The sequence below is a fragment of the Ascaphus truei genome, chromosome 8 (genome assembly GCF_040206685.1).
Source record: "Ascaphus truei isolate aAscTru1 chromosome 8, aAscTru1.hap1, whole genome shotgun sequence".
Lineage (NCBI taxonomy): Eukaryota > Metazoa > Chordata > Amphibia > Anura > Ascaphidae > Ascaphus > Ascaphus truei.
The window spans coordinates 48,042,552-48,067,364 of NC_134490.1; the positions used below are offsets into that span (position 1 = coordinate 48,042,552).

A 24,813-nucleotide genomic window follows, 5' to 3' on the forward strand; every position below is an offset into this window, starting at 1 on the left:
GGGGCAGGTCCTGCAATGTGAAGGGTAGGAGGGGATATTAGGAGGCTGGTCCTGCAGTGTGAGGGGCAGAAGGTTTTATTAGGGGGGCAGGTCCTGCAGTGTGAGGGGTAGGAGGTGTTAGTAGGGGGGCAGCACCTGCAGTGTGAGGGGTTATTAGGGGCGCAGGTTCTGCAGTGTGAGGGGCAGGAGGTGTTATTAAGGGGCAGGTCCTGCAGTGTGAGGGGCAGGAGGTGTTATTAAGGGACAGGTCCTGCAGTGTGAGAGGTAGGAGAGGTTAGTAGGGGGCAAGTCCTGCAGTATGAGGTAGGAGGGGTTAGTAGGGGGCAAGTCCTGTAGTGTGAGAGGTAGGAGGGGTTAGTAGGGGGCAGGTCCTGCAGTGTGAGAGGTAGGAGGGGTTAGTAGGGGGCAGGTACTGCAGTAGGTGGGGGCAGGTCCTGCAGTGTGAGAAGTAGGAGGGGTTAGTAGGGAGTGCAGGTCCTGCAGTGTGAGGGTTAGGAGGGGTTAGTAAGGGGGGGGGGGCAGGTCCTGCTGTAGAAGGGGGCAAGTCCTGCAGTGTGAGAGGTGGAAGGGTTTAGTAGGGGGGGCAGGTCCTGCAGTAGGGGTAGGAGGGGTTAGTAGGGGGGCAGGTCATGCAGTGTGAGGGGTAGGAGGGGTTAGTAGGGGGCAGGTCCTGCAGTGTGTGAGGTAGGAGGGGTTAGTAAGGGGGGCAGGTCCTGCAGTGTGAGGGGTAGGAGTGGTTAGTAGGGGGGCAGGTGTCCCAGTGTCCCCGCTGTGTTTGTTGTGACAGCCCTGCCTCTCCCTCCCTCTCCCTGCCTCTCCCTCCCTCTCCCAGCCGTGGAGTGGATCGGAGCTGCAGCCGCCGGTGGATCTACTACTGAATGCTTCTGGCTGCCATGAGTCAGGCCCGGGACCACCGAAACCCGGAGCAACCCGGAGGAGCCCCCCGACCCCAGATGGGGCAAAAGTAAGAGCTGGGGCAAACACACGTGGCACTGCCCGGGGAGGGGCACAGCACTGAGGGTCTTGGGGGTATGAGGGGGCAGGGTTTGTATGTCACCAGCACCAACACACGGGGGTATTTCCATGGAGGAGGGCAGGGGGCATGGGGGTATTGAAATGGTCAGTGGAAGTTGTGATTAACCCTGTCACTGCCGGGGTAATTTGGGGCAATGCTCTCAGGGTCACTTAGGAAACGTGTAAGCAATATTCATACTATTATTTATATATACATATATATATATATATTGCTATATATATATATATATTGCTATAAAATAGAAAGGGTTCCCAGTGTGTCCCTGTCATAAATCAGCGGCTCCTTCAGAGGAAGTGGATTGTATATAATAATAATAATAATAATAATAATAATAATAATAATAATAATAATACTGTAATAATAATAATGAGTGGTACCCTACACCCTAAAGTGCCCTCAGACTCGGACCCCGTGGATTTGGAGGGACACTTATTATACAGAGATCTGTTTGACTATCACAGACCTGGGGGAGACGGGTACATTTTGGGGTGTTCTCAGTGTGTGACCCAGCTCCCAGGGACAGGGTGCCTTGTGGGCAGTGATATAGGGCGCTACAGAACTGCAAATGTATTCCTTTACCCTACACATTCCCTGGAAGGGTTAAACTTGTCTCCTGCCCATACAGTATTGGAATAAAATATAGAGCAGAGATTTAAAGCTGATATTATTATTATTATTATTATTATTATTATTATTATTGTGTGATATGTTTGCTGGGAAGGCTTGCTGTTATGGCTGTATACTGAGTTTTCTTTTTGACTGCTCAATTAGAAGCTATCTCTGTAATAATGATATTCTTATTATTAGTGCTGGGACATCCTATTTTATCCCCACTGATGAGTGGGGGGAGAGGGAAGGACAGGCCTGGGGCGGGGATGGGGTGAAGAGGGAAGGCCAAGTTTGGAGAGGGAACTTTGACTTTGGGAAGTCAGTGTCAGAGCAGCTGGAAGAGGTCCTGTGCAGGCTCAGAATCTAGTTTGTAAATACAGAAAACGTATTCACTTTCCAGTGTATCCCAGCAGTTATGTATATTTATATTTACTACACAGCAGATATACATACAGTATAACGCAGCATGTAGCACACAGATACACATATGACATTGTATGTATATCTTTATATAGCGCAAGGCATGTATGTAGCACTTGGCAGCAGTAACACACGTGACATAATAGGAAGAAGTGCTTCATACATAAAGGTAAAAATAGGAAAAGGAGTCCCTGCCCTGAAGAGCTTACAATCTAAGTGTATGTCTATATGCATTTCTAATGCACATAGACGTACAATTCCGCGTTTATACTGAAGATATCCATTCACGGTTAAGGTGCATATATAGATATATTTCAGGAATGATCCTCCACAAACAGTGGGTTCAAACTGCCTCTGCTTCTGCACCTTATCTGATTAATGTGAAAGAAAATCCATCAGATTTGTACTGTGCGCTGGCTGGATAATGAGAATCAAAACTGGAGCGCACCCGTTTTAATGACAAATACATGGATGTGATATAATTTCAAGAACAAGAGTTATTGTGATTTATTCGCGAGGTTACTTGCGGAGTAATACGTTCACATACAGAGCAGGAGGACTTCTCTATTTCAACGTAGTGAGAATCCTGGATTTTCTGTTCTTCAACCCCAAAAAGTAGATGCTACGAGAAAATATGGCTTTGTTACCGTAGAGTTCAGTTCCAGATATTTGTCAGAGTGAAAGGTGGATAGTAATGTGATGCGATGTTCTGCTGTTTTGCTTTACCTAATATTATGTTCTCTTTATGGGCCAAATCTGTATTTGTTTAATGAAGTTCAAGTGCTTAGAATAATTATCTAGCAAAATACACTACTCCCATATAGCCAAAGAGCGAAAAACGGAATATAAATCCTATTTAGTGCACAGCGATTCTATGTAAATAATAGCATTTCTAAAATGTTGTGTATTTTTATAATATGCAAGTAAGTGTAACTCAACTGTTAACACAATGCAAACTAAATTTATTTATCAAAACAAATATACGCAGCTTTGGTACATAAGTTGGAAAACATAGGATATATGTTTGCCTTTTATTTTTTTTAAATATATACATAAACAATGTACCAATTAATGTAAAAATGTTACTAGTATACCTGTGATTATTTGTGTGTGTGTGTATTAAACATATATATCTAACTGATGTATCTTAGTGTATATATTACATGTAAAAATCTAAATTCTATAATAAAACATGGAGTAACATTCCAAAAGTATGCCTTCAAAAATCTGTGTGTATAAATATATATACATATTATAATATACTTGTTCATTAGAAATATAAATATGGCACCCTACTTCTAATTTCTTTATATTAATGTAATGTATTTAAACTGTATGAATTTAGGGAGTTGATGAACACCTAGTTTACTCTATAAATTTAAGTTCTGCTTTCTATCCATCTGCCCAACTTATACTAACTAACATATATTTATGTCTTTTACACATTCTACAACACATGTTTGTTTCTCTCTCTCCAAACACATTGAAAACATCCAAAAAAACACCTCCGTGTTGATGACGTTGGAATGAAAACATTCTTTTATTACAGTGAAAGTCAGTAATAGGTTATTGACTTGTTTTTGTAGAAGCACAAACAATTGATAAAATCCTCCAGCTTTTCTGCGTGCCCTTAGAGTATGTTATAATGTTATTATTAATAAAGAAATCATGTGGATGTCGGGTAACTTTAGGAATAGATTACAGTTGTTGCTATATAGGGAATAAAGTGACATGTTTCCCGCCAGTATTGCAGGTAAAATGATGTATGTGTTTATGACTGTTCTAATATTATAACATGTAAAATTTTGAACATGCCCTCCTTTGGCTGTGAAATGTGATCGTGTTATTTTGACACTATGCTTACATAACTTAATATCTGCTGCCATGTTTGAATGGTAATTAGGACTTTTGGCCGTTAATTAGCAGGGATACTTACAGATAATTTTTACATTTGCTTTTACAGGACCAGATAGATATGTCACATGTCAACTTCTTATTGTAGTGCTTGTTTAACAAACAATTAGCTGCACCTTGGAATAAAGCTTTATATTGTTATGTGAGATGTCGGTTCAGTTAGAAAGTTCTACAATTATTTGCAGTCAGCTGTGATTTTTTGTTATATTTTATTTGTAATCCCCTTTCTTACTAGATGGTCTGTTGTATATAACATTACATTTACTACATTAGTTTTTAGCATGCTATGTTCTTTAGATGAAATAGTGTTGCTTTGTTTCTGTAATTTACAAGCACACCACATGTCCAGCAATTGATTTTGTAATCATTTGGTGGCGTTATTGAAATGGTACACCTTTTCAGAGTTGCAGTAAAACCATGTATATTTATTTTGAATTTAAATTCATCTGAAGTTGAAAATTATATGTAACAGATATATATTTTTAAATAAAACTTTTTTTTATTTAAGTGTAAAATATTTTTTCTTAATTTATTTAAAAAAATAAAATAAAAACTAATACCAGGGAACACTTGCATTTAGATTCAATAGCCAATGAAAATTAGGACTGACATTTTTATAGCATTTTAAAAGCCGGAGAGCTTTTACGGCGGACATTACGGAAATGGCTTTGCTTTTAGCACCTTTGAATGCTGCGCCTGTGATAGAATGTCCAGCAGTACAACACGGCTTTAATGTTTACACGTCACATATAGCTCTCTTCCTAATTGTGCACTTAATGGTAAACCACCATTAATGACAAATAATTAATTATACTCTGACGTTATTGGTGTATAATTGAAAAATATAAATGTAGTGTTTGAATCTTGCATAGCTTTGTATATATATATATGTGTGTGTGTGTGTGTGTGTGTGTGTGTGTGTGTGTGTATGTATATATGTATATATGTATATATATATGTATATTCTCTCTTGCGTGCTTCACAGCAGTAATACTACATGTGACATAATAATATAACACATAGTGGGAATGAGGGCTTCAGACTTGAATGTTATAATAAGAAAAGGAGTCCCTGCCCCGAAGAGCTTACAATCTAAGTTATTAGATGTATATGTATGTGGGTTTTTTTTTTTTAACATCTGGGTTAAACTCCTGGGATCTCTGTAAATAAGTATTGCTGACCTGAGGAAGAGAGAACTCTTGAAAGTGTCATATCAATTGTTAGTCCAAATAAAAAAGGTATACCCTAATACTGAAGTACTCATTTACACTGCACTATCGCCACTGGACTAACTCGGCTATTTCTACTATATATCTATATCATCTCTTCAAAGTCCGACCTCTGCTTCCTCTTCAGAGTGGTTCTGCACTTCCTTTGTGACAAGACTTAACTTTAACGGGATATAATTTTTAACTTAGATTTTGTTTTTAAGGGGAAACTGTCTTTAAAGTGCTTATAATTACTGTAATTTACTTGGTTCTCTCTCTCTCTCTATGCTGTATGTAAATGTGTTTGGTTGTGACCACACACTCATATTGTCTGCTCAGACTGTAAGTTCTTCAGGAGAGAACCTTTTCTTACAATGCTTGCACCTCTATTTAGAGCACTTTTATCTTCCGAATTACGTCTGCGTACTTGTGTTAGTAATGGGAGTTACAGTGTATCTAGTTTAAAAAACACAAACATTTTTCATGGGACTAAAGCATAATAAATGAAATAACATACAGTGATGGGAAATAACGGTTGATCAGCAGATTTGATGCAAATGTGAGGTGTTACAAAAATGTAGTACGTTTCATGGCTGTAATCAACATGATTGTAATTGAATATGTTCTGGTGATAAAGGACAAATGTAACCCCTAAGCTGCCAGCGAGATGTGCAACTCATTGCTTTTCAGGCCTCTCTGGCAGTGAAGAAGTTAAGGCATTATTGAAAAAGTTTGCTTCAAATGTAGGGGCAGACAGATTCGTCAAGGAGTATCCGGCCCTGGAAATATTCCACCTTAACGAAGTCTTACTAAGAAAAGCCAGATCTTACTCGCACCATAAATCTTTTCCCTTCAGGTTTAATTGTTTGGCGTTTGTATTGAGGCTGAAGGATATTATAATTCCTCATTCACGATTTATTATCTATAATTCTTTTACTTCACGTCAATAAAACCTGTCTGCCGATGCATTTCTTAACAGGTGAGCTTATACTGTATAAGCTTATACTGTATAAGCTCTCCGTTTGGTTGAAAATTCAAACCGGTTGTATGGGGGGGGGGGGTGGGGGGGTGTTTGGGGGTGTTGTATTTTCTGTATGAAGAAGTAAGTCTGGGCTGAAGCAGTTGTGTCTAAAAAGGTATCATTTTTCTTTGTGTGATTTGCACCATATCTATGAAGAATATTTCAAATCTTGTAGAATTGTGTGCTTCTTTTGCACAGTAATTGTGCGCAAGACGGAGAAAACCACTTCCTGTGCCAACTATAAACGAGGCATACAACCTAAACCAAAAGTAACACAAGACACACAATCTCTTAATACTGTACGTACCATCTGAAACCCTGCGCTAACATAAATTCCTGATATGGTCACAGACCAGCACAGACAGACAAGGGAATGGCTCGCAGAAGAATTATACAGAGGTGCTGCCGGTCGTCACAGATTTATTCCAGCGCCATTTGTGACAAAGTAAAAACTCTGCGCTAATATTTCGGGGACAATACATAGACCCATCAGTGACACAGGGAGATCTATTAATGAAGCTCTGTTATTTTTCATTTGTATCTCTTGATATTGGCAATACTCCCCACTTCTAGATAGAGCCGATAAGGTATTTATTAGAGATTTGTCACATTGGCAAAATCAATTAATCCTGGACTTTCGAGGGGGGGAATGTTGACACGTGACGGTAAGTTCCAATATCCCGCTCCTTAGTTAAACTCAGAACCTGATTGGTGGATTTTCACAAGTTGGCCAGATTTGCACCATGCGGAATATTTTAATGCGGACAAAGTGACTTTGTGCTGTGTGAAGGAGAAGGGACGTTTCCCCCTCCAAACAAATGTCTCTACCTTTTGGCCAGCAAGTGTCTTGTTCCTTTGACACAAACCGCACGTATATTTGTAAGGTTTATCTGGGGTGGTGGCAGTTGGGGGGTGAGCCATTACCCCAATGGCATTGGTAAGAATATTTGTTGCAGTGTTGTTGGCCCAGTTTTGCAGCATAAATAACCGACATTAGGCATTTTGAGCCGACCGTAAAATCTAGCGCTTGTTCACATAGAACATTCTGTTCCGTTATCCTCCTAGCGCCCCACAGTTCTTCCGTGTATTTAACCTGCACGCACTTAATTCTAGTAACCATTTTATTGGGGTCAAACTCCCAATTTAACCCATCTCGTGTTACTAATTTGTTTTGCCCTTTTCTGTGCATGATTTGTGAATAGATTGCACACCGTGTATCTCATGTAACAGGTTTTTAACACATTTCGAGACCAGCTCTATAAAAAAAGGATTAAAAAGGAAAACAAGATAGTGTTCCGCGTTTTCACCATTTGCAGATTTTTACAAAAAAACAATTACAGTACTTTAAAAAAAAAAAAAATTAAAGTTATTACATTTTTATCTGTTGTTTAACATAAAAAAAATGTGATTGTTGTGAATGCCCTCCTATTTAAACAATTTCCTGTAGTAAAAAAGTGTCAAACTCACTGCACAGAATGGCAAAGTTCATGTCACTGCTAACGTGTAACTAACATACAACACGAGAAGATACCGACGACTATTTTGCTGCTTCAGGTTTTGGTTATGTGCGACGCGCCGTGAAGATAAAAAGGTAAAATATGTATAATTATTTTCCCGATTCATTACTTTTATTTTACCCGATTTCCTCCCAGTTTTAATGTATACAAAATAAACACACCCCAAATTCCAACATTTAAAAGGCGCAAATGAAGACCCAGAGCGCTAACAATAATTAGGTGCTGCTTTGTTTATCTTTAGCGTAAACCCTTCAGCAAGTAAGAGGTTAATTTCCAGTAGTCGCTTGAATCAAAGTTGAAAGTAGTTAATAAATCTCCCTCTTCCCCCCCCCCCCCCCTTTTTTTTTTTTTTAAACCCGCTTGGGACCTACAGCTAAATATTAAATACTCAAGAAAGCCGGAGATCAAACAGGGTCTGAGGTTTTCCAGCAGATAATCGGAGAATGGGCAGGGTAGTTGGGCCATGTGGTTCTTATCTTTGTCACATTCTATGTTTCGGAGACGGCTTCTGATTTCTTACAATACGGTTAGAAAATATATTTAAATTTTTTTTGCTCTTCTCCCCCCTTTGGGGGGGTGGAGGGGGATGTGGGAATCTTAAGAAAACCCAAGAAAATATAATAATTTTAACGCTAAACACTAACAATATTCGATTAAAAAAAAAATATATATAATAATAATAATAAATAAATACTATTTGAAAATCTTCAAACAAAATATGACGTACACAAATCGTCTAAAAAAAACCTTATTTGGATGAGATCTCAGAATTGCATCAAACAAATAGCTGCAGAATGTGTTGGATTGTGAAATGCATATTGGAAAGCTGTATATCAGGGGAGGAACGTAGCTCGCTGTATGTTACTCTGTAGCGATGTCTCGCAAACGGGATCCCTTGTCACCCAGGAGAAAACAAATCATGAAGTGATTTTGATTAATATTTACATTAATATAGAAAGATACAGTTACATTTCCAGCCACAATGATAATGATAATACTATTGCTATTGTCAATGCGTGCTTTACTAATAATTACATTTCTGTTTCCAAACGGTTTATATGGTTGCTAAGGGCATTAACTATTGACAAACCTTTTGGGGTGCATTATATAAAAGGGGGTTTCCGGATGAAATAATAGGTCTGAGAACACGGGGATGTAGCCAGCCATGGCACGACCCTGTGCTCTGCCTGTAATGTTACCTGGCTCATCCCAGCCACTTTCTAACCTATCTGGCAGCAAAGGGTTAAGAAATACTATACCAATGTTTCAGATATTGTGAAACTGTAGATTTGGGGATTTCTATTTTAGAACTGATCTTTCTGGTTGAGAAAAGCAAAAACGACTGCAATTGACATGCTGTTGCGTGAGAGCTTTCGCATGTGCGGGGTACAACTGGATATCCATTTCTTATAAAAGAGCCAATTCTTTCGCTGCATTTGTTTTCTCACAAAACCAACTTGAAATTTGCAGTCTTTGTAGTTCAAATTAATCGCCGATTTGTTTATCTACAGCTTTGCTGGGAGTTTAGTCGTGTCCAGCGCGTCGGTTAGAAAAAGGCATTTGTCACGCGTGTAGCCAGTTAAAATCGTTACAGGGACTTCTCCACTGTGGGTTTCCTTACACAAATTGCTTAGCCAGGGGTACATTCCTTGACCCCATTAGTTAACCTCTTAATTGCTTTAGCAGTAATTGGGTTCACCTAAAGCATCGTTTTTCACGCACACCCTTTCACTGCCAGAGATGTTTTGGTTACCAATTTACTGTTGATCACGCTGGTGCAGGATGGGTTTAAAGGACAATACAAGAAATGTGTCCCCCTCCTCCTCCCACAAACTGCTTTACAGTCCCAGTAACTGCAGGATTGGTGTTCCTGTACCTTTTTGTTTCTTACATTTGGTGCAGAGCCCTAAATAGTCCATAATTTGTCCTCCTAATCCCTAGCAGTACCCAGCAGGAAAGCCATTCTGCCCAGTGTTTGGAGGGGATTAAGCCATTAGATCAGGTGTCGGGGTCAATAACTGCATTTATTCGGGGCTTCGTTATTATTGCTTTGTCTATTATCTAAATACTAGATATAACGTGGATGAATGGAAGAGTTATGATCACACTCACTCAGTAGTTCATTATTAGATATTACTTAGGTTGTAAGCTCTTTGGGGCAGGGACTCCTTTTCCTAATGTCAATTTATGTCTGAAGCGCTTCTTCCTATTATGATGTCTTGCGTACTAGTGCTGTAAAGGTCTATGTACATGGATAGTTATACATATACACATTTACACGCATGCACATTTACACGCATGCACATTTTCACACATACACATTTATACACATTTACACATATACATACACAGCACAAGCTTTAAAGTTCTAGTCCTGTTTGGAAGGGATTTGGCAGTGTAATGCGTTATCTTGTAGTTTAGGATACATCTTATACAGTAGATGTTCAGATTTAAAGCTGCAGTTCAGTCAATATCCTGCATGTGTGTTTTTTTTAATAAATCAGTTCTGTAGTAAGAAAAAATACTTTTAACATTTTCTGTTTTAAAAAAAACAACTTTGAAAGACCAATTTTCTTGTATTCTATTTTAACAACCATTTGCTAAGGCACTGCCCCTTCATGTCCTGTCACAAGCTCTGACACACCCCTTTGTCAGCCCTGCCCTCCCTCTAGCACATGTCAATGCAGGATTGCTCATGAATATTGATGAGCTTTCACTGACAGACAAGCAGAATATAAACAGATCCCTTCACTAATTATGTCACCAAATTTTGACCTATCAATACATGGAGAACGAATTGACCTGCAGCTATACAGTTCTTTAGGTAATTAGAGATTGCCCACATGAAACTATTGAAGTAAAAAAAAAAAAGACTGAACTGCAGCTTTAAGTCCCAAATAATGTGTAGCCCAGTAATGCCCGATCTGAGGAAGACCGCTCTGCTCCTGAAAAATAAATATATTCTGCTGGTGCAGATAAAATCACTGTCTCATTTTTGCAACTAGATTATAATAACCTACATCCAAAAGCCTAACTCCATCTAAATACTGCAGGATATATTATTAATATACATTTAATTTAGAGGGTAACTAGGATATAATGCTGGAACGATCATGGATAAGTTTGATGCAGTCCTGTCTAGGACACGGGTGAACTAAGGACAATTGTGTGTTTTGTAGGTTAAATAAGGCTGATTGATACTTAAAAAAAAAAAAAAAAAAACAACAAAAAAAACGGACAATATTTGAAAAATATTTTTATACTTTTAACATTTCCCTGTTAAACAAAAGCTTTGCAGGTTTTTACAGCATATAACTAATGTCTTTATGTAATAAGACTCTGTCAGTAATCAAAATTGTTAGCTTAATGCTGTTCTTTTTATTTGCAAAGTAATTACGCTCAAACAGATAAACATACATAGGTAGCTGATATGTTTGAATCCCGTGTTCCTGACAAGAAGCAGTAGATATTTATTATTCCAGGTATAAATAAGTTAGGCTGTTTTTAAGGAGGCTGTAATCTTTCTCAGTAAGCCAATTGGACTGCGGTGGTCGTGCCTTCAATAAGCAGTGCATTGAAAATGTACCGCGCCGGCCATTTTAAGAGCCCACACGGATATCTTACATGATACATTCACCGCAATGAGAAAAGTCAAACGTTCGCTTAACGCGCACGTTCGGGGAAGTAGGTCACGTGACCACGGAGGCCCTTAACCCCGGAACGTTCCCCTGCAGATCACGCCCTACGCTCCGCGGGAACACAGAGTGCGATCTAAGCTGAAACAAAAACACTCTGTGGGTATAACGTAACCTATGTAGTGTCAGACCCCATAATGTCGCGGGGCACTCAAAGGGTTGAAATATAAAAAATTACTTTTTGTTTCTAATGCTTTCACTTGTACAGAAACTAAGAGTAATAATACCCCCCAACCCCCCTGCCCAGCACCAGAGAGGGCAGCAAGAGATATCCCACTGCGGGGCAGGGGTGCCTATCGCTGTTAACCCATTTGTGCCAGCAGAGGGGCCTGTTGCTGGCCTGGCACTGAAAGGGTTACATTTCGTTCCTTCTTCTGGCCCCAAAGTGATTTAATGCCCGCACACCCGGTCTCGCTCTCTTATACCTTCACTGCATCATATTTTTCGCTAGTCCGATATGTCTCCCTAAATTACTGAAGAATATGGTTCTGTGAAAACATTGTATTTCTTTTCTATTTCCAGTATAACAAAAAATCTTTATATCACAGCAAAGAATAAAGACAAAATGTTAAATGATATAGTGTGTGCGTACGTGTTTGTATATATAAATATATCTACCTTCATAATTGTGTGTGTGTGTGTGTGTGTGTGTGTGTGTGTGTGTGTATTCCCCCCCCCCCCCCCCCCGTCGTTTTTAAAATAAAATATCATAGGTGGAATATTAGGCTACTTATATAAATATAATCATATTTGCTGAACTGATTAACTTTAATGTTCCTAGTTTTGTAACCTGAACATTGATCCATTAGCATTACAGTGCATTAATATATGTAGAACACGCTATACGCCTATACATATATATTGGGCCTTATAAATCATTAATAAGCGCTTTAGTTGAGAGAGTCCTTTTGTCACGTCACACAACGGGTCCTGGGGTATTTTATTACATTTTGCTGAGTGAAAGTCGGGCTTTCGGATATAGTAAATGAAGCCGGGAAATAATTCCCCGTCTGTGATCATGTTTATGAAAACGTGCTCAGTGCGTTTGGAAAGTAAATAGAAAGTATATATAGAAGCATTTTTTTGTTTTAAACATTTCGTTCCTAACTTTCCATAAATAAAATGCCGGCGGTAAAACGGCTATTTCTTTTTAACAGGTTCATTTATAGCTTATCAATGCTGGGGCACAAAAATGAGAGCAGGGAATAAGGAAATACATAAAACATTCAGGAAAATCCCACACAACAAACAGATGTAGCGCCTTGCGTAGCCAGGTCGGTATTTGGGGCGTATTTGCTGTATTTCGATTGACAGTTATTTTGTGAAAAATTATTGTTGTTTTTTTTTTTTTTATATATATATATATATAAGGTGACATCTGGTAAGTGTGCAAATTAAAATGCACTTTTGACACACGTTTTACCTGCTCAGCGTGAAATAAACAGAACAGAGCGGAGCTTCTGATTATTTTGTCTGCGTGGAATGAGTTGGTAAACGTGCCCTGCTATTCCGTGGCTGCGTTCCCACGTGGACAAATCTTGCTGCTCGTGTTCCATTCATTTGGAAGAAGTTTTTCTGTGTTGGGCTCAGACGGGCCAGTTATTTTATTGCCACAGAAAGAGCAGGAGACGCAGAGAATAATAACATGTTTAACATCATTCAAGTAACTTCCTCCAGAATCTCCCTTTTTGTTTCTTCCCAAATTGTTTGCTATGGCAAGTAGAGCAAAATCAGTGCAAAGATGTCTAACACGTAACCACTAAGGGCTGTTCTATAGTGCGTGTGCTTGCCGTGGCACCAGTTATTGTTGGCTATGGTTACTCAGCCTTTCTATAATAGGGCCTCGCGCACGGCAGTGAGCGTGGAACTGGCCGACAGGGGGGAAGATTGGGAAAATAAAGTTTTTGCGTCGCTGTAATGTGTGTGTATGTGTATGTGTGTATGTGTATATGTATGTGTGTGTGTATGTGTGGTGTTTAGAATGGTTTAATAAAGTAAAATAAATAAAATACATCCATTCATGCTGGGGTAAAAACACATTTACATACGCAAGTACATATACACACACACACATATTCACACACACATATTCACACACACATACAGTATTCACACACACATATTCACACACACATATTCACACACACACACACACACACACACACACACACACACACACACACACACACACACACACACACACACACGCACATTCACATACACACACGCATATTCACACACACACACACACACACATATTCACACACACACACACACACACACTCACACTCACACACATACATACACACACACACACACGCACACACGCACATTCACATACACACACGCATATTCACACACACACACACACACACACATATTCACACACACACACACACACACACACATATATTCACACACACACAGTACCTTCTAAGACTGTCGCTCACTGCATACACACAAAAAGCGTGCGTCATGTGCACTCGCTTTCGCACAGGCACACGCGAGCGCACACTATAATACGGGCCTAAGAAACACGCGCAAAATGATCAATGTCCCCCTCCCCCCCCCCCCCAAATAGTGCTTACAGTGTATGCTGCACTGTACATAGAGTTTTGCGGACTCATTTTGGAAGATTCATCAAGCTCCGGCGCGGGTTAGCGGTTCTATCGAGTGTTAACTTCCATTGAATGGCAGGTAACATCGGATCAGCGCCATCACCCGAAGCATCATTAATCTGCCCCAATGAGTCGCTGCCAGCACGTAGCATTTTTTCGGTGCCTGAGGAAGATAAACTTGCCCGGGTCACAAGGAAAGCAGAAACTGGCATTTAAAACGGGTTCACTCAGATCAAAGGCCGTGACATAACCACGCCCTGTGCCGACCCCCTGAAGCCGAGTATTGATTTTATACGGCAGATTCCTGTGGAGTCAGCGCCACACTCTCAGGTTTACCACTGGATACTCGGTGCTCACTGTATTCTGACGTGGGCTGTTATTAAGTGCGTAAGGCTGAGATTATAGTGGGGGCGTCGCGCGCGCCTCTCCCGAGCAATGGGTGAACTCGGCTTCCAGCGATTTGGGGAGGCGTGGAGGACGCTTCACCAAGCTGGTTCGCTCTCATTGGCTGAACCGCTCACGTGACGCGGTCGCACACACTATGGGTGGCCTCATAGGGAATCAGACTGTTGTTCACGCCGCGCACGGCGCCATCATGCGGACTATTATCTCAGCCTAATCCAGACTTCAACCAGTAACATGACCAAATCTAAGTAAAGTTATCAAGCTGCGGGAGATCTGGCCCATAGCTGCGGGACATCTGGCACGGCGTGTGCGAGATCTGGCACGGCGTGCGGGAGATCTGGCACTGCGTGTGCGAGATCTGGCACGGCGTGCGTGAGATCTGGCACGGCGTGCGCGAGATCTGGCACGGCGTGCGCGAGATCTGGCACGGCGTGCGCGAGATCTGGTCTTGCCCATCAGATGCAGAACACTACAAATGAGCAATACTATTTATACCCATCATGTATGTGAATAGAGAAATATACACGGACATATACCCTCGTAGTATCTATTTGTTTCTACGTTGTTTTAAGACAGAGAATATGCTGTTTATTGGTTTGATTTAATTGGCCATAGATAATTCAGAACCCGGGAGGTCTGTCTGCACAAAATTAACTTTTTTCAAACTTTTCCTTTCATTTAATTGTATTATTTGTCATTATTTTTTGGTGTGAACGTATGCATTATTGTTTGGAGTATGTTATGGGCGTTTGATACTCTTCACATACAGTAAATCCTTTGCCGTGCTCACAGCTGCCGTGAGAGGAAAGTATACGTGGCTACAAAGCTATCAAATGAAAGTAAAGTGATCCAGGTTTCAGGAAAGCTCGCAGGAGAACGGGAGCCCCTTTTAATTCAGGGTCACAGACTTGTTCTGTTATTTTTTTATTGCTGTTTTATGAGAAATTCAATGCATCTGTTTCCATTCACGCAGAGATGCAGCAGATGGACAGAACGCGGCTCTCTGGAGGAGGCCTGTGCTATTATACATGGAAATGCACTGCATGTGTCACCAAGCTTCACGTTTAATATTCACCAATGATTAAACAAGTAGCTTTAATTACCACCAACCAGGTCCTTTTTAGACACGAGACCATTAACTATGTAACATTCAAAAAGTCTCGGTACCCCTTCAGCTCCTCTGGTAAAGCAGGTTAACAATAATAGGTGTAGAGCAGGGGTGACCAACGCCAGTCCTCAAGGGCCACCAACAGGTCAGGTTTTCAGGATATCCCTGCTTCAGCACAGGGGGTGCAGTCTTCAACTGGGTTAAGATTGAGCCACCCGTGCTGAATCGGGGATATCCTGAAAACCTGACCTGTTGGTAGCTCTTGAGGACTGTAGGTGGCTTTTCCTTCGATCCACAAGTTCGCTTACACACACAGTCGGTGGGCCTCGCATGTATGGTGAAGTCCCATTCGTTTTGATTTAGAAATGCGGTCGCCGCTTCTATTTCGCCACTTAAAAAAAAAAAAGGCAAACTAGGGAATTTTGAACAATTTGGGCCGTTTTGCTAGAACTTCCAGCGCCAAAATATTGATTGAAATTCTTGCGGGTTTGTAGAACTTTTTTGGAAAGTTCGGCAGATCCGCGCGTCTCAACCCTGCTCCAAAGAGCGTACAGTCTCACTTCCTGTACTTCATTGTACAGGAGAGTTAGTTATAGGCAGGACGCTCTCCATGCTGAGCTGCGTGCGCGGAATCAACGCAATCCGTCATCCCCTGCAGTGCCGGCTTTCATGTGGGGGTATCCTAAGTGGAACTCATCACTCTTCCCACTCTCTCACAAACAGCAGGAATCACAGGGCCGGCCCTGCCAGATCTGATACTGGACACTGCGAGTGAGCAAAGCTGCTCTATCTAACCTGGTGTCTGTATACAGGGAACGGCATCTGTATGATCATTTTGTAATTCTGTGTTTCTCCGCGGCTGCGACAGCTGATGACAGTGGTATCTTTAAACCTTTCACGGCCGGAAACACACTGCAGTGCAATGTATTTCAGGCGCCCCTGGCATCGATAGAGTTAATTGGTTAAATATGGAGGATTTATGCCTTTTTTTTTTTTTAGAAAGTAATCTGGCGCTGAGCGGCACTATTTTAGCTGCAGGGATCCCCCGGCTCCTGAGGCACTTACCGTTTCAGTTTCCGGTGTTACTTCCTGGGCATTTAAACGGTCGCTCAATAGGAAAACGCAACGTCGCTCTCCCCAATGATGATGGAGCTTCCTACTGTCCTGCGGCCATTTTGATTTCCCTAAAGGTGAGAAAAACACTGGCACCTGAAACTGTATCTGGCGCTAAACCGCGCAGTTCCACTCTGGAAGATACCTCCGTTCCAATTCTGTAAAAATAAAATCAATATTTTCCATTGTAACCAAATGCTTTACATACAGTAGTTACATAGTTACATAGTAGATGAGGTTGAAAAAAGACATACGTCCAGCAAGTTCAACCTATGCTAAATTTAGACAACAGATACTTTATCCTATATCTATACTTACTTATTGATCCAGAGGAAGGCAAACAACAAACCCGAGTGACATATCATCCAATGATATCTCATAAGGGTTCAAATAAATTCCTTCCCGACTCCAAGAATTGTCAATCGGATTAATTCCTGGATCAACATCCTTCCCATGTTTACTTATTTGGTATATCTCTGTATACCTTTCCTTTCTAAAAAGATGTCCAACGTTTTTTTGAACAAATCTATTGTATCTGCCATCACAGTCTCCATGGGTAATGAATTCCACATTTTAACTGCCCTTACTGTAAAGAACCCTTTCCTTTGTTGCTGGTGAAATCTCCTTTACTTCAGCCTTAAGGGATGCCCATGAGTCCTTTTGTAGTTCATTTGAAAGCTCCTTGTACTGTCCCCGAATATATTTGTATATATTTATCATATCCCCTGTTAGACGCCTCTTTTCTAATGTAAATAAATCTAATTTAGCTAGCCTCATAAGTTAGATTGTCCATCCCCTTTATTAATTTGGTAGCTCTTCTCTGCACTTTCTCTAGTTCCAGAATGTATTTTCTAAGGAGTGGTGCCCAAAATTGTACTCCATATTCAAGGTGTGGTCTAACTAATGCATTGTAAAGGGGCATAATTATGTTTACTTCCCTTCCATCCATTGCCCGTTTTTTGCAAGTTAAGATCTTGTTTGCCTTTGCAGCTACTGCATGACTTTGGGCACTATTGCTAAGTCTGCTGTCTACAAGCACTTCTAAATCCTTCTCCATCAAGGATTCCCCCAATTTATCCCCATTTAATTTGTAAGTCGCCAGTTTATTCTTGCATCCCAAATGCATAACCTTACATTTATCTGTATTAAACCTCATCTGCCATTTACCTGCCTACGCTTCCAGTCTCTCCAAGTCCTTCTGGAGAGAAATTACATCCTGCTCTGATTCTACTACCTTACACAATTTAGTATCATCAGCAAATATGGAGACTTTGCTCTTGATGCCAACCTCAAGGTCATTAATAAACAAGTTAAAAAGCAGGGGTCCCAGTACCGATCCCTGAGGTACTCCACTCACGACTTTAGCTCAACCTGAAAAAGTTCCATTGATGACAACCCTCTGTTGTCTATTCTTCAACCAGTTTTTAATCCAGGTGCATACATTATTACTGAGTCCAATTTGCTTTATTTTGTACACCAACCTCTTGTGTGGGACCATATCAAATGCCTTTGCAAAATCTAAGTAGACCACATCAACTGCATTACCCTGGTCTAAATTCCTACTTGCCTCCTCAAAGAAACAAATAAGGTTAGTTTGGCATGATCTATCCTTCATAAATCCATGCTGACTATTACTAATGACTTTGTTTTCCATTAGGTATTCCTGAATATTATCCTATATTAAACCTTCAAGTAGTTTCCCCTCTATTGAAGCCAGACTTACAGGTCTGTAATTCCATGGTTGTGATCTAGCTCCCTTTTCAAATATAGGCACCACATCTGCTTTACACCAATCTTGTGGAACTGAGCCTGTGGAAATGGAGTCCTTGAATATTAAATGTAATGGTTTGGCCATTACTGAACTTAACTCCTTGAGAACTCTTGGATGTATACCATCGGGGCTAGGTGCCTTATTTACTTTCATTTTTTCAAGATGCTTATGAACTTCTTCCTCAGTTAACCAATTGTTCATTAATATGGAGGTTGTGGCTTCCTCCTGTGGCACTACTATTGAAATTGATTCTTCCCTGGTAAACACAGAGGCAAAGAATTTGTTTTAATACCTCTGCTTTTTCCTTATCTCCAATAATCTGCCTGCCCATCTCACACTGAAAGGGTTCTATATTTTCTTTTCTCATTTTTTTGTTATTAAGGTACTTAAAGAACTTTTTAGGGTTGATCTTACTTTCCATTACAATCCTTTTTTCATTATCCATTTTTGCAAATTTGATTGCCCTTTTGAAATTTTTGTTACATTGCTTATAATTCTGATACGATGTCTCCGTCCCTTCTGACTTAAAGAATCTAAACGCCTTCCTCTTCTTGTCCTCGTTTATTTAACCACATTGGTTTTGACTTATTTCTTTTATACTTATTACCCAAGGGTATACACTGATGAGTGTGATTTTCTAACAATGTTTTAAAGACTGCCCATTTATCTTCTACATTTTTCCCTGCAAAAACATCATCCCAATGTATTACTTGTAGATTAGCCCTCAGTTTATTAAAATCTGCTTTTCTAACGTTTAAGGTCTTTGTTGAACCCAGGTAATCTGTTTTTTTGATAATTTATTTCAAATGAGACCATGTTATGATCACTGTTACCCAAATGTTCCAGGTCTTGAAATGCTAATCTCATTGCCCCAGTCTGTCTGGATAATTACAATCCCCCATTATGCAAACATGACCCAGTTTTGATGCCTTCTCCTTTTGCAAAAATATTTTAGCTTCCTCCATCTCACAGATATTTGGTGGTTTATAGCATATTCCCTACAAACATTTTCTTTATACTTTTACCTCCACTGCTAATTTCTATGCACAAAGTCTCTACATTTTCATCATTCCCTTCATAGACATCATCCCTTATAATAGGTTTTCGATCTGGTTTAACATATACAAATACTCCACCTCTCCTTCTATTTGTTTGATCCTTCAGAGAAAGGGAATAACCCTCTAAATTAACTGTCCAGTCATGAGTTTCATCCCGCCATGTTTCAGTAATGCCTATGATATCATACTGCTCCCCTGCAGCTATTACTTCAAGCTCCCCATTTTATCTGTCAGGCTTCTTGCATTAGCAAGCATGCATTTAAGTTTTTTTTCAGCCTGTACTATTATCTTATCTGCTCCTTCCTTTCTGCACCAACTTGGTTTATTCTTTAATAGTTTTCTAGTATTATCTGTATTTACTATGGGTGTCTCACTGCTTGTCAAACTCGCATTTGCCACCATTCTACCTCCATAACCCCTTGTTTCCTATTCTATTTAGTTCGTTATCTGTTTCATTCCCCTTCCCCCTCCATCCTAGTTTACACTCTCCTCCAAGCTTTTTAACATTCTCCCCCTAGCACAGAAGATCCTTTACCTAATCTCTTTTGTGGTAAGACTGTTTGCAAACAAACCGGTGGGTTTATAGACAAATTGTTAATCAGTTGGCAGATAGGCGGGTCTCCTGCCAAGGTAAATCACAATCAGACAGGTCCTACACTCTATCTTTAACTTTTTAACAGGGTCGTAAACATTTGAATGACCCCTCGTTCCTATTGAGTGGAGTAAATAAAAATACCATGTGTGAGCACATTCACGCCTGACAAGTCTGCAACCTGCCTTTTCCCATTACCTCTTAACATACAGCCTTCCACTGCAGCGGGGGATTCTGGGTCATGTCACTCTTTACTGCTTATCCATTTTAACATGGACCCCCTCATAAACTTATACTGCCGTATTACACAGCTTGTCAGCACAGCCTGGGTTACAGAAGTCCATAGCCAGCGACCCTACTCACAGACAGCTGTTCCAACCTTTTTGGGTCTCAGTGTGAGGCTGGTTAAACTGACTTTGCCATGTGACGCTGGCACGTGGGTATAACCGGACACATTATTTGTTTCCACTATTGAGTAGAGTCAAACTCTCTGATTGCAAAACTCTTAAAGCGGAAATCCCGCCTACTTAGTTTCTAGTGTTTACTAATAAGTACAGGCTCAACCCACCCCCAGCCCCCCACCTTCCTGCAGGTATGCTCCGTTTTACTGCCCATCGACCTGTTTGTCCAAATCTGTGTTTCTGGGAAAACAAAATGTCCGCCAGTTCACTTTGCAGACTCCTTTCCCAACGTCACTGTAGCCCATGTGCATCTTAACCCTTTGGGGGCCCTAAGAGGTCGCCACAATGTCATCAGGGTCTGGCACTTCAGGGGTTACGTCACAGACTTTATTTTTAGCTAGGGAGACCTCACATGGAACCTTGTCTGTTTCCATAATCCGTGACGCTGCGGTCGCGCAATCGCTGCGTGCAGCATTCACGATGTGGTGGTGGGGCGGTGCTGCGGCCCATCCGGCACTCAAAGGGTTAATAAGCGTTCTTTTGGCTGAGGTGCGCTCCAGATGCTCCTGCTACCCATCCCTCTATCACAATGAGTGCCGGGAGCGCGCAGGTTCAGAAAATAGAGAGGCGTTGCAAACCGGCACGGCTTGCGTCGGTGATTGTCATGGTAACCTCGGGACGCAAGGATGAGAAAAAAATAATTAAAAAAGGTCAAATAAGTAACACCGTGTCTTCGGAGGAAATACAAGGGATTTATGTGACAAACATGATTTTAGGCTGGATCGCTGCTTTTAGGCCCCAGTATTTGCTACTCTGGGGACCCCTGTATTCCTGAGATACTTTCCGGTATTACTTCCTGGTTTGCAATGGGGGATTTAAAAGGCTGTCCAATAGGAAGCAGCAACCGATGATGTCACGGCTTCCTGTAGGCCCGAGATTTGGTGGCCATTTTGTTTACCTTGAAGTTACTGGGTTTAAATTCCCCTCCAGCAATAAGTATCTCGGGAACCCGGGGCGTCCCTGGAGCTAAAAATAGCAGGGTGCAAGCCGGAGAACTCCAACTTCCCATCCTGTAAAACGGGCGGGGGTGGCCAACTCTAGTCCTCAAGGGCCACCAAACAGGTCAGGTTTTCACGATATCTCTGCTTCAGCACAGGTGGCTCAATCGTTGGCTGCACCATCTTTGCTGAAGCAGGGATATTCTGAAAACCTGACCTGTTTGTGGCCCTTGAGGACGAGTTCAGCCCCTCTGGTGTAGATCATTATCACATTGTTCTTTTAGAGTTGGCTGATAAGAAAATACGCAGCGTGCGTGAGTCCGTGAGCGCGTGGGGCAGTGCTGTTTGGAGTAAATAAATCAGGCCCCTTCCCTTAGGAATACCTTTGAATTCGCTGCTGACTGCTCCATTGGTATTAATAGAGCCTGGGGCATTTTCTTTTTATAAAAACCCACGATTAGTTTGCTGAATAAACGCCGGAGCTCCTGTGTGTTTTTAGGGAAAGCTCATCACTTGGCTAAGAATAGCCGTGAAGTCAGAGAGTTTTACAGACTATTTTTAAACTGTTGCAGCTTATGAATGTGAGAGTGAAATTCTCCTCAGGGTCTCCCCATAGCTCAATTAGGTTTGAATGTATATTGAAAACACTTTGAATAAAGGAACAAAATATGTACATTTATAAATGTGTGTGTGTGTGTGTGTGTGTATATGTATCCATCTATATAAATACTGTACATTATCATCATTTTCTCCCCGTGTCTGCCCACTGCTGGATGAAGTCCCCCTAACTATCTCCCAGGTCCTGCGGTTACAGCCTCTCTTCTCCACGTCGCTCCCACACGTCTGATTTTATCCTCCCATCTTGGTCCTCTGATAGCCCTTGGAATTCAGTTGAGTATCCTCTCTGTCTAACGATGGTCATTTCTTCTTACAATATGTCCGGCCCACTGGCATTTTATTTTTTCACTCTTGGGATGATGATATATTTGAGTGTGTGTGTGTGTGTGTATATATTATACAAGAGGAGAGATGTCTCATTGGCCCTTTAATGTCCGTTCAATATACTGTGAAGCTGCTTCCCTATATGGGAAAACATTCCAATCCCATTGATTTAAATAGACTTTCTCATCTCCAGAATGGGGAAGCAGCTTCTGACCATATTAAGTATGTTCCATTGTTTTTCCCTTTTTATGTTGTGTCCTGCAAAATTTGAGTTAAAAAAAGTGTGTGTGTGTGTGTGTGTGTGTGTATCCAATAGCCATAATTTTCATGGAGTATAGATTTCTCTTATTTTATAGATACTCTTAAAGCTGCAGTTCAAGCTCCAGTGTTTTATTTTTTATTTTTACTTCAATATTTGCATGTGGGCAATCTCTACTTACCTAAAGAACTGCATAGCTGCCAGTCAATTCGTTCTCCGTCTAGTGATCGGCGAAGTTTGGCGACATCTGGGGAATGTAAATGTTTACTAGAGGAAAAAACATGCTTGTTAAAATAGAATACAAGAAAATTGGTCTTTCAAAGTTGTTGTTTTTTTAAAACAGAAAATGCTAAAAGTATTTTTTCTTACTACAGAACTGATTTATTAAAAAAAAAAACATACATGAAGGATATTCCTTGAACTGCAGCTTTAAAGCAGCAATCCGTGCTGCTGTGTTTTCTATATATAGTATGTTTGTATTTATATTGTTTTTCTGTATTTGAAACATGGAGCCCCCTGGAGTTGAACCCAGCACCCCACTGCAGTTACTGAAATATTTCATTTGGAAATTCTCTTCTGAGAATTCTTGTCCAGATGGAACAATATGCCTATTGGGATCAACCTCACTCTGGCGGGCAATAGAAAGCTGTGACAGGATCGTGAGATTACATTGCAGCTTCTGATGGGGTTACCCTGCAGCCAACTTTGTTTTTCCTTGACCGTACTGGCAATAGTAAAAAAAAAAAAATATTTTTGGCAATCGGGTTAGCTCTGGGGAAACCCGTTCTGGGGACTACTAAAATATTGTAAGGGGTTAACGGTCTTAATGGGTTAATCTGGTGAGGTCAATCCTGTATTACCCCTCCCCATCATGTGATGAAGGATGAAGGTGCAGAAGAGATTGCCACTCCATCATATGTCTTGTGACCAGTTATGTCATCATAGGGAGATAGAAGGGTTTATATAGCTCCAGCCAATGGTCTAAAACAGGGGTTAGCAAACTTTTTAGGCCGAGCCCCCCTTTTTATCCATGAAATTTCTCGGGGCCCCCCCTGCCTGATGTAATCAAAATCACAAAAAAAAAACCTTTATTAAACGGTATACAATGTAAATACAAATATGTCTAAGGCCGTGCATATAGTGCCCGCGACGGCGACGCTAGCGAAAGTTGTATTTCGCTTTGCGGCGGCGGCGGTGCGGGCGACCTGGCCATTAATTGGTTCAGGGGCTGTCACATGAGGCGACAGCCCCATGAAAAATCAAATATTGCCGCCTTCAAAAAATCGTGTTGCCACGTCACGCTTACTATAAGCGCACGCGGCAGCGACAATGCATGTTTTCGGATGACGTCGCGTCGCCGGCACTATAAGCGCAGCTTAAATATTTACATACTTCAACAGCTCGCTCTTGCAAAATTAGGCTGCGTCCACGCTGCCGCTGAGAGCGGTGACATCACCAACTCTCCAAGCATGAGCACAGGGTGTCCTGCATAATTTTGCAAGCACGAGCAGGGAAGTGTTTACACTTTTTTTATTATTATTTCTGTACATTCATAGTATGATTGATGTAGTGGCAGCCTACCCTCACACTTGCAGAGGATCGCAGCGAAGCAGGTTGCCAGCGGAGGAGAGCAGACACCGTAGGGAGGGGCGACACCGTTATTGTAGGGCAGACACCGGAGGGAGGGGCGTTGGACATCACAGGGCTCGCGCGTGCTCCTCCCCCGTACCTCCGAATTATGTGACCGCCACCTGCACTATTCTGTTCGGCCGCGCGCGCACATCTTTTTCGCCTGCGCAGCCAGGTTTTGCTGCACGCGCCCCGCCTAAATAATCTTGCGCCCGGGGCGACCCCCCTCAGTTTGTGCACCGCTGCATTAAATCACCACCCACACATACAATCACAACCAACACTCAATCACAACCAACACACAGACACAATACACACTGCAGTCATATATATATATACATATACACACACATATATACATTACATTATATATATATAATCAAAAAATAAATAGATGATACCGTTCTGTGGCTAACGAAATGCATTTATTTGTGCGAGCTTTCGAGATACACTGATCTCTTCTTCCGGCGATGTTACAATGAATGAAGCAAGCAAAAGG

The 24,813-nt window shown here is 41.1% G+C and overlaps 1 protein-coding gene across 3 annotated transcripts in view; it reads left to right on the top strand.

Moving 5' to 3' along the window:
- Positions 1 to 741: 741 nt before the first annotated feature.
- Positions 742 to 24,813, top strand: part of RBM20 (RNA binding motif protein 20) — a 141,474-nt gene continuing 117,402 nt past the window's right edge. For 2 of the 3 annotated variants that reach the window (XM_075611845.1, XM_075611846.1), the window contains exon 1: positions 742 to 964. In XM_075611845.1, coding sequence (XP_075467960.1) covers positions 879 to 964 — 86 coding nt within the window. In that variant the 5' untranslated portion in view covers positions 742 to 878. Of the gene's footprint in view, positions 965 to 6,650; positions 6,874 to 24,813 lie in introns of those variants that run through there. The other variant, XM_075611849.1, reaches the window with a different exon arrangement.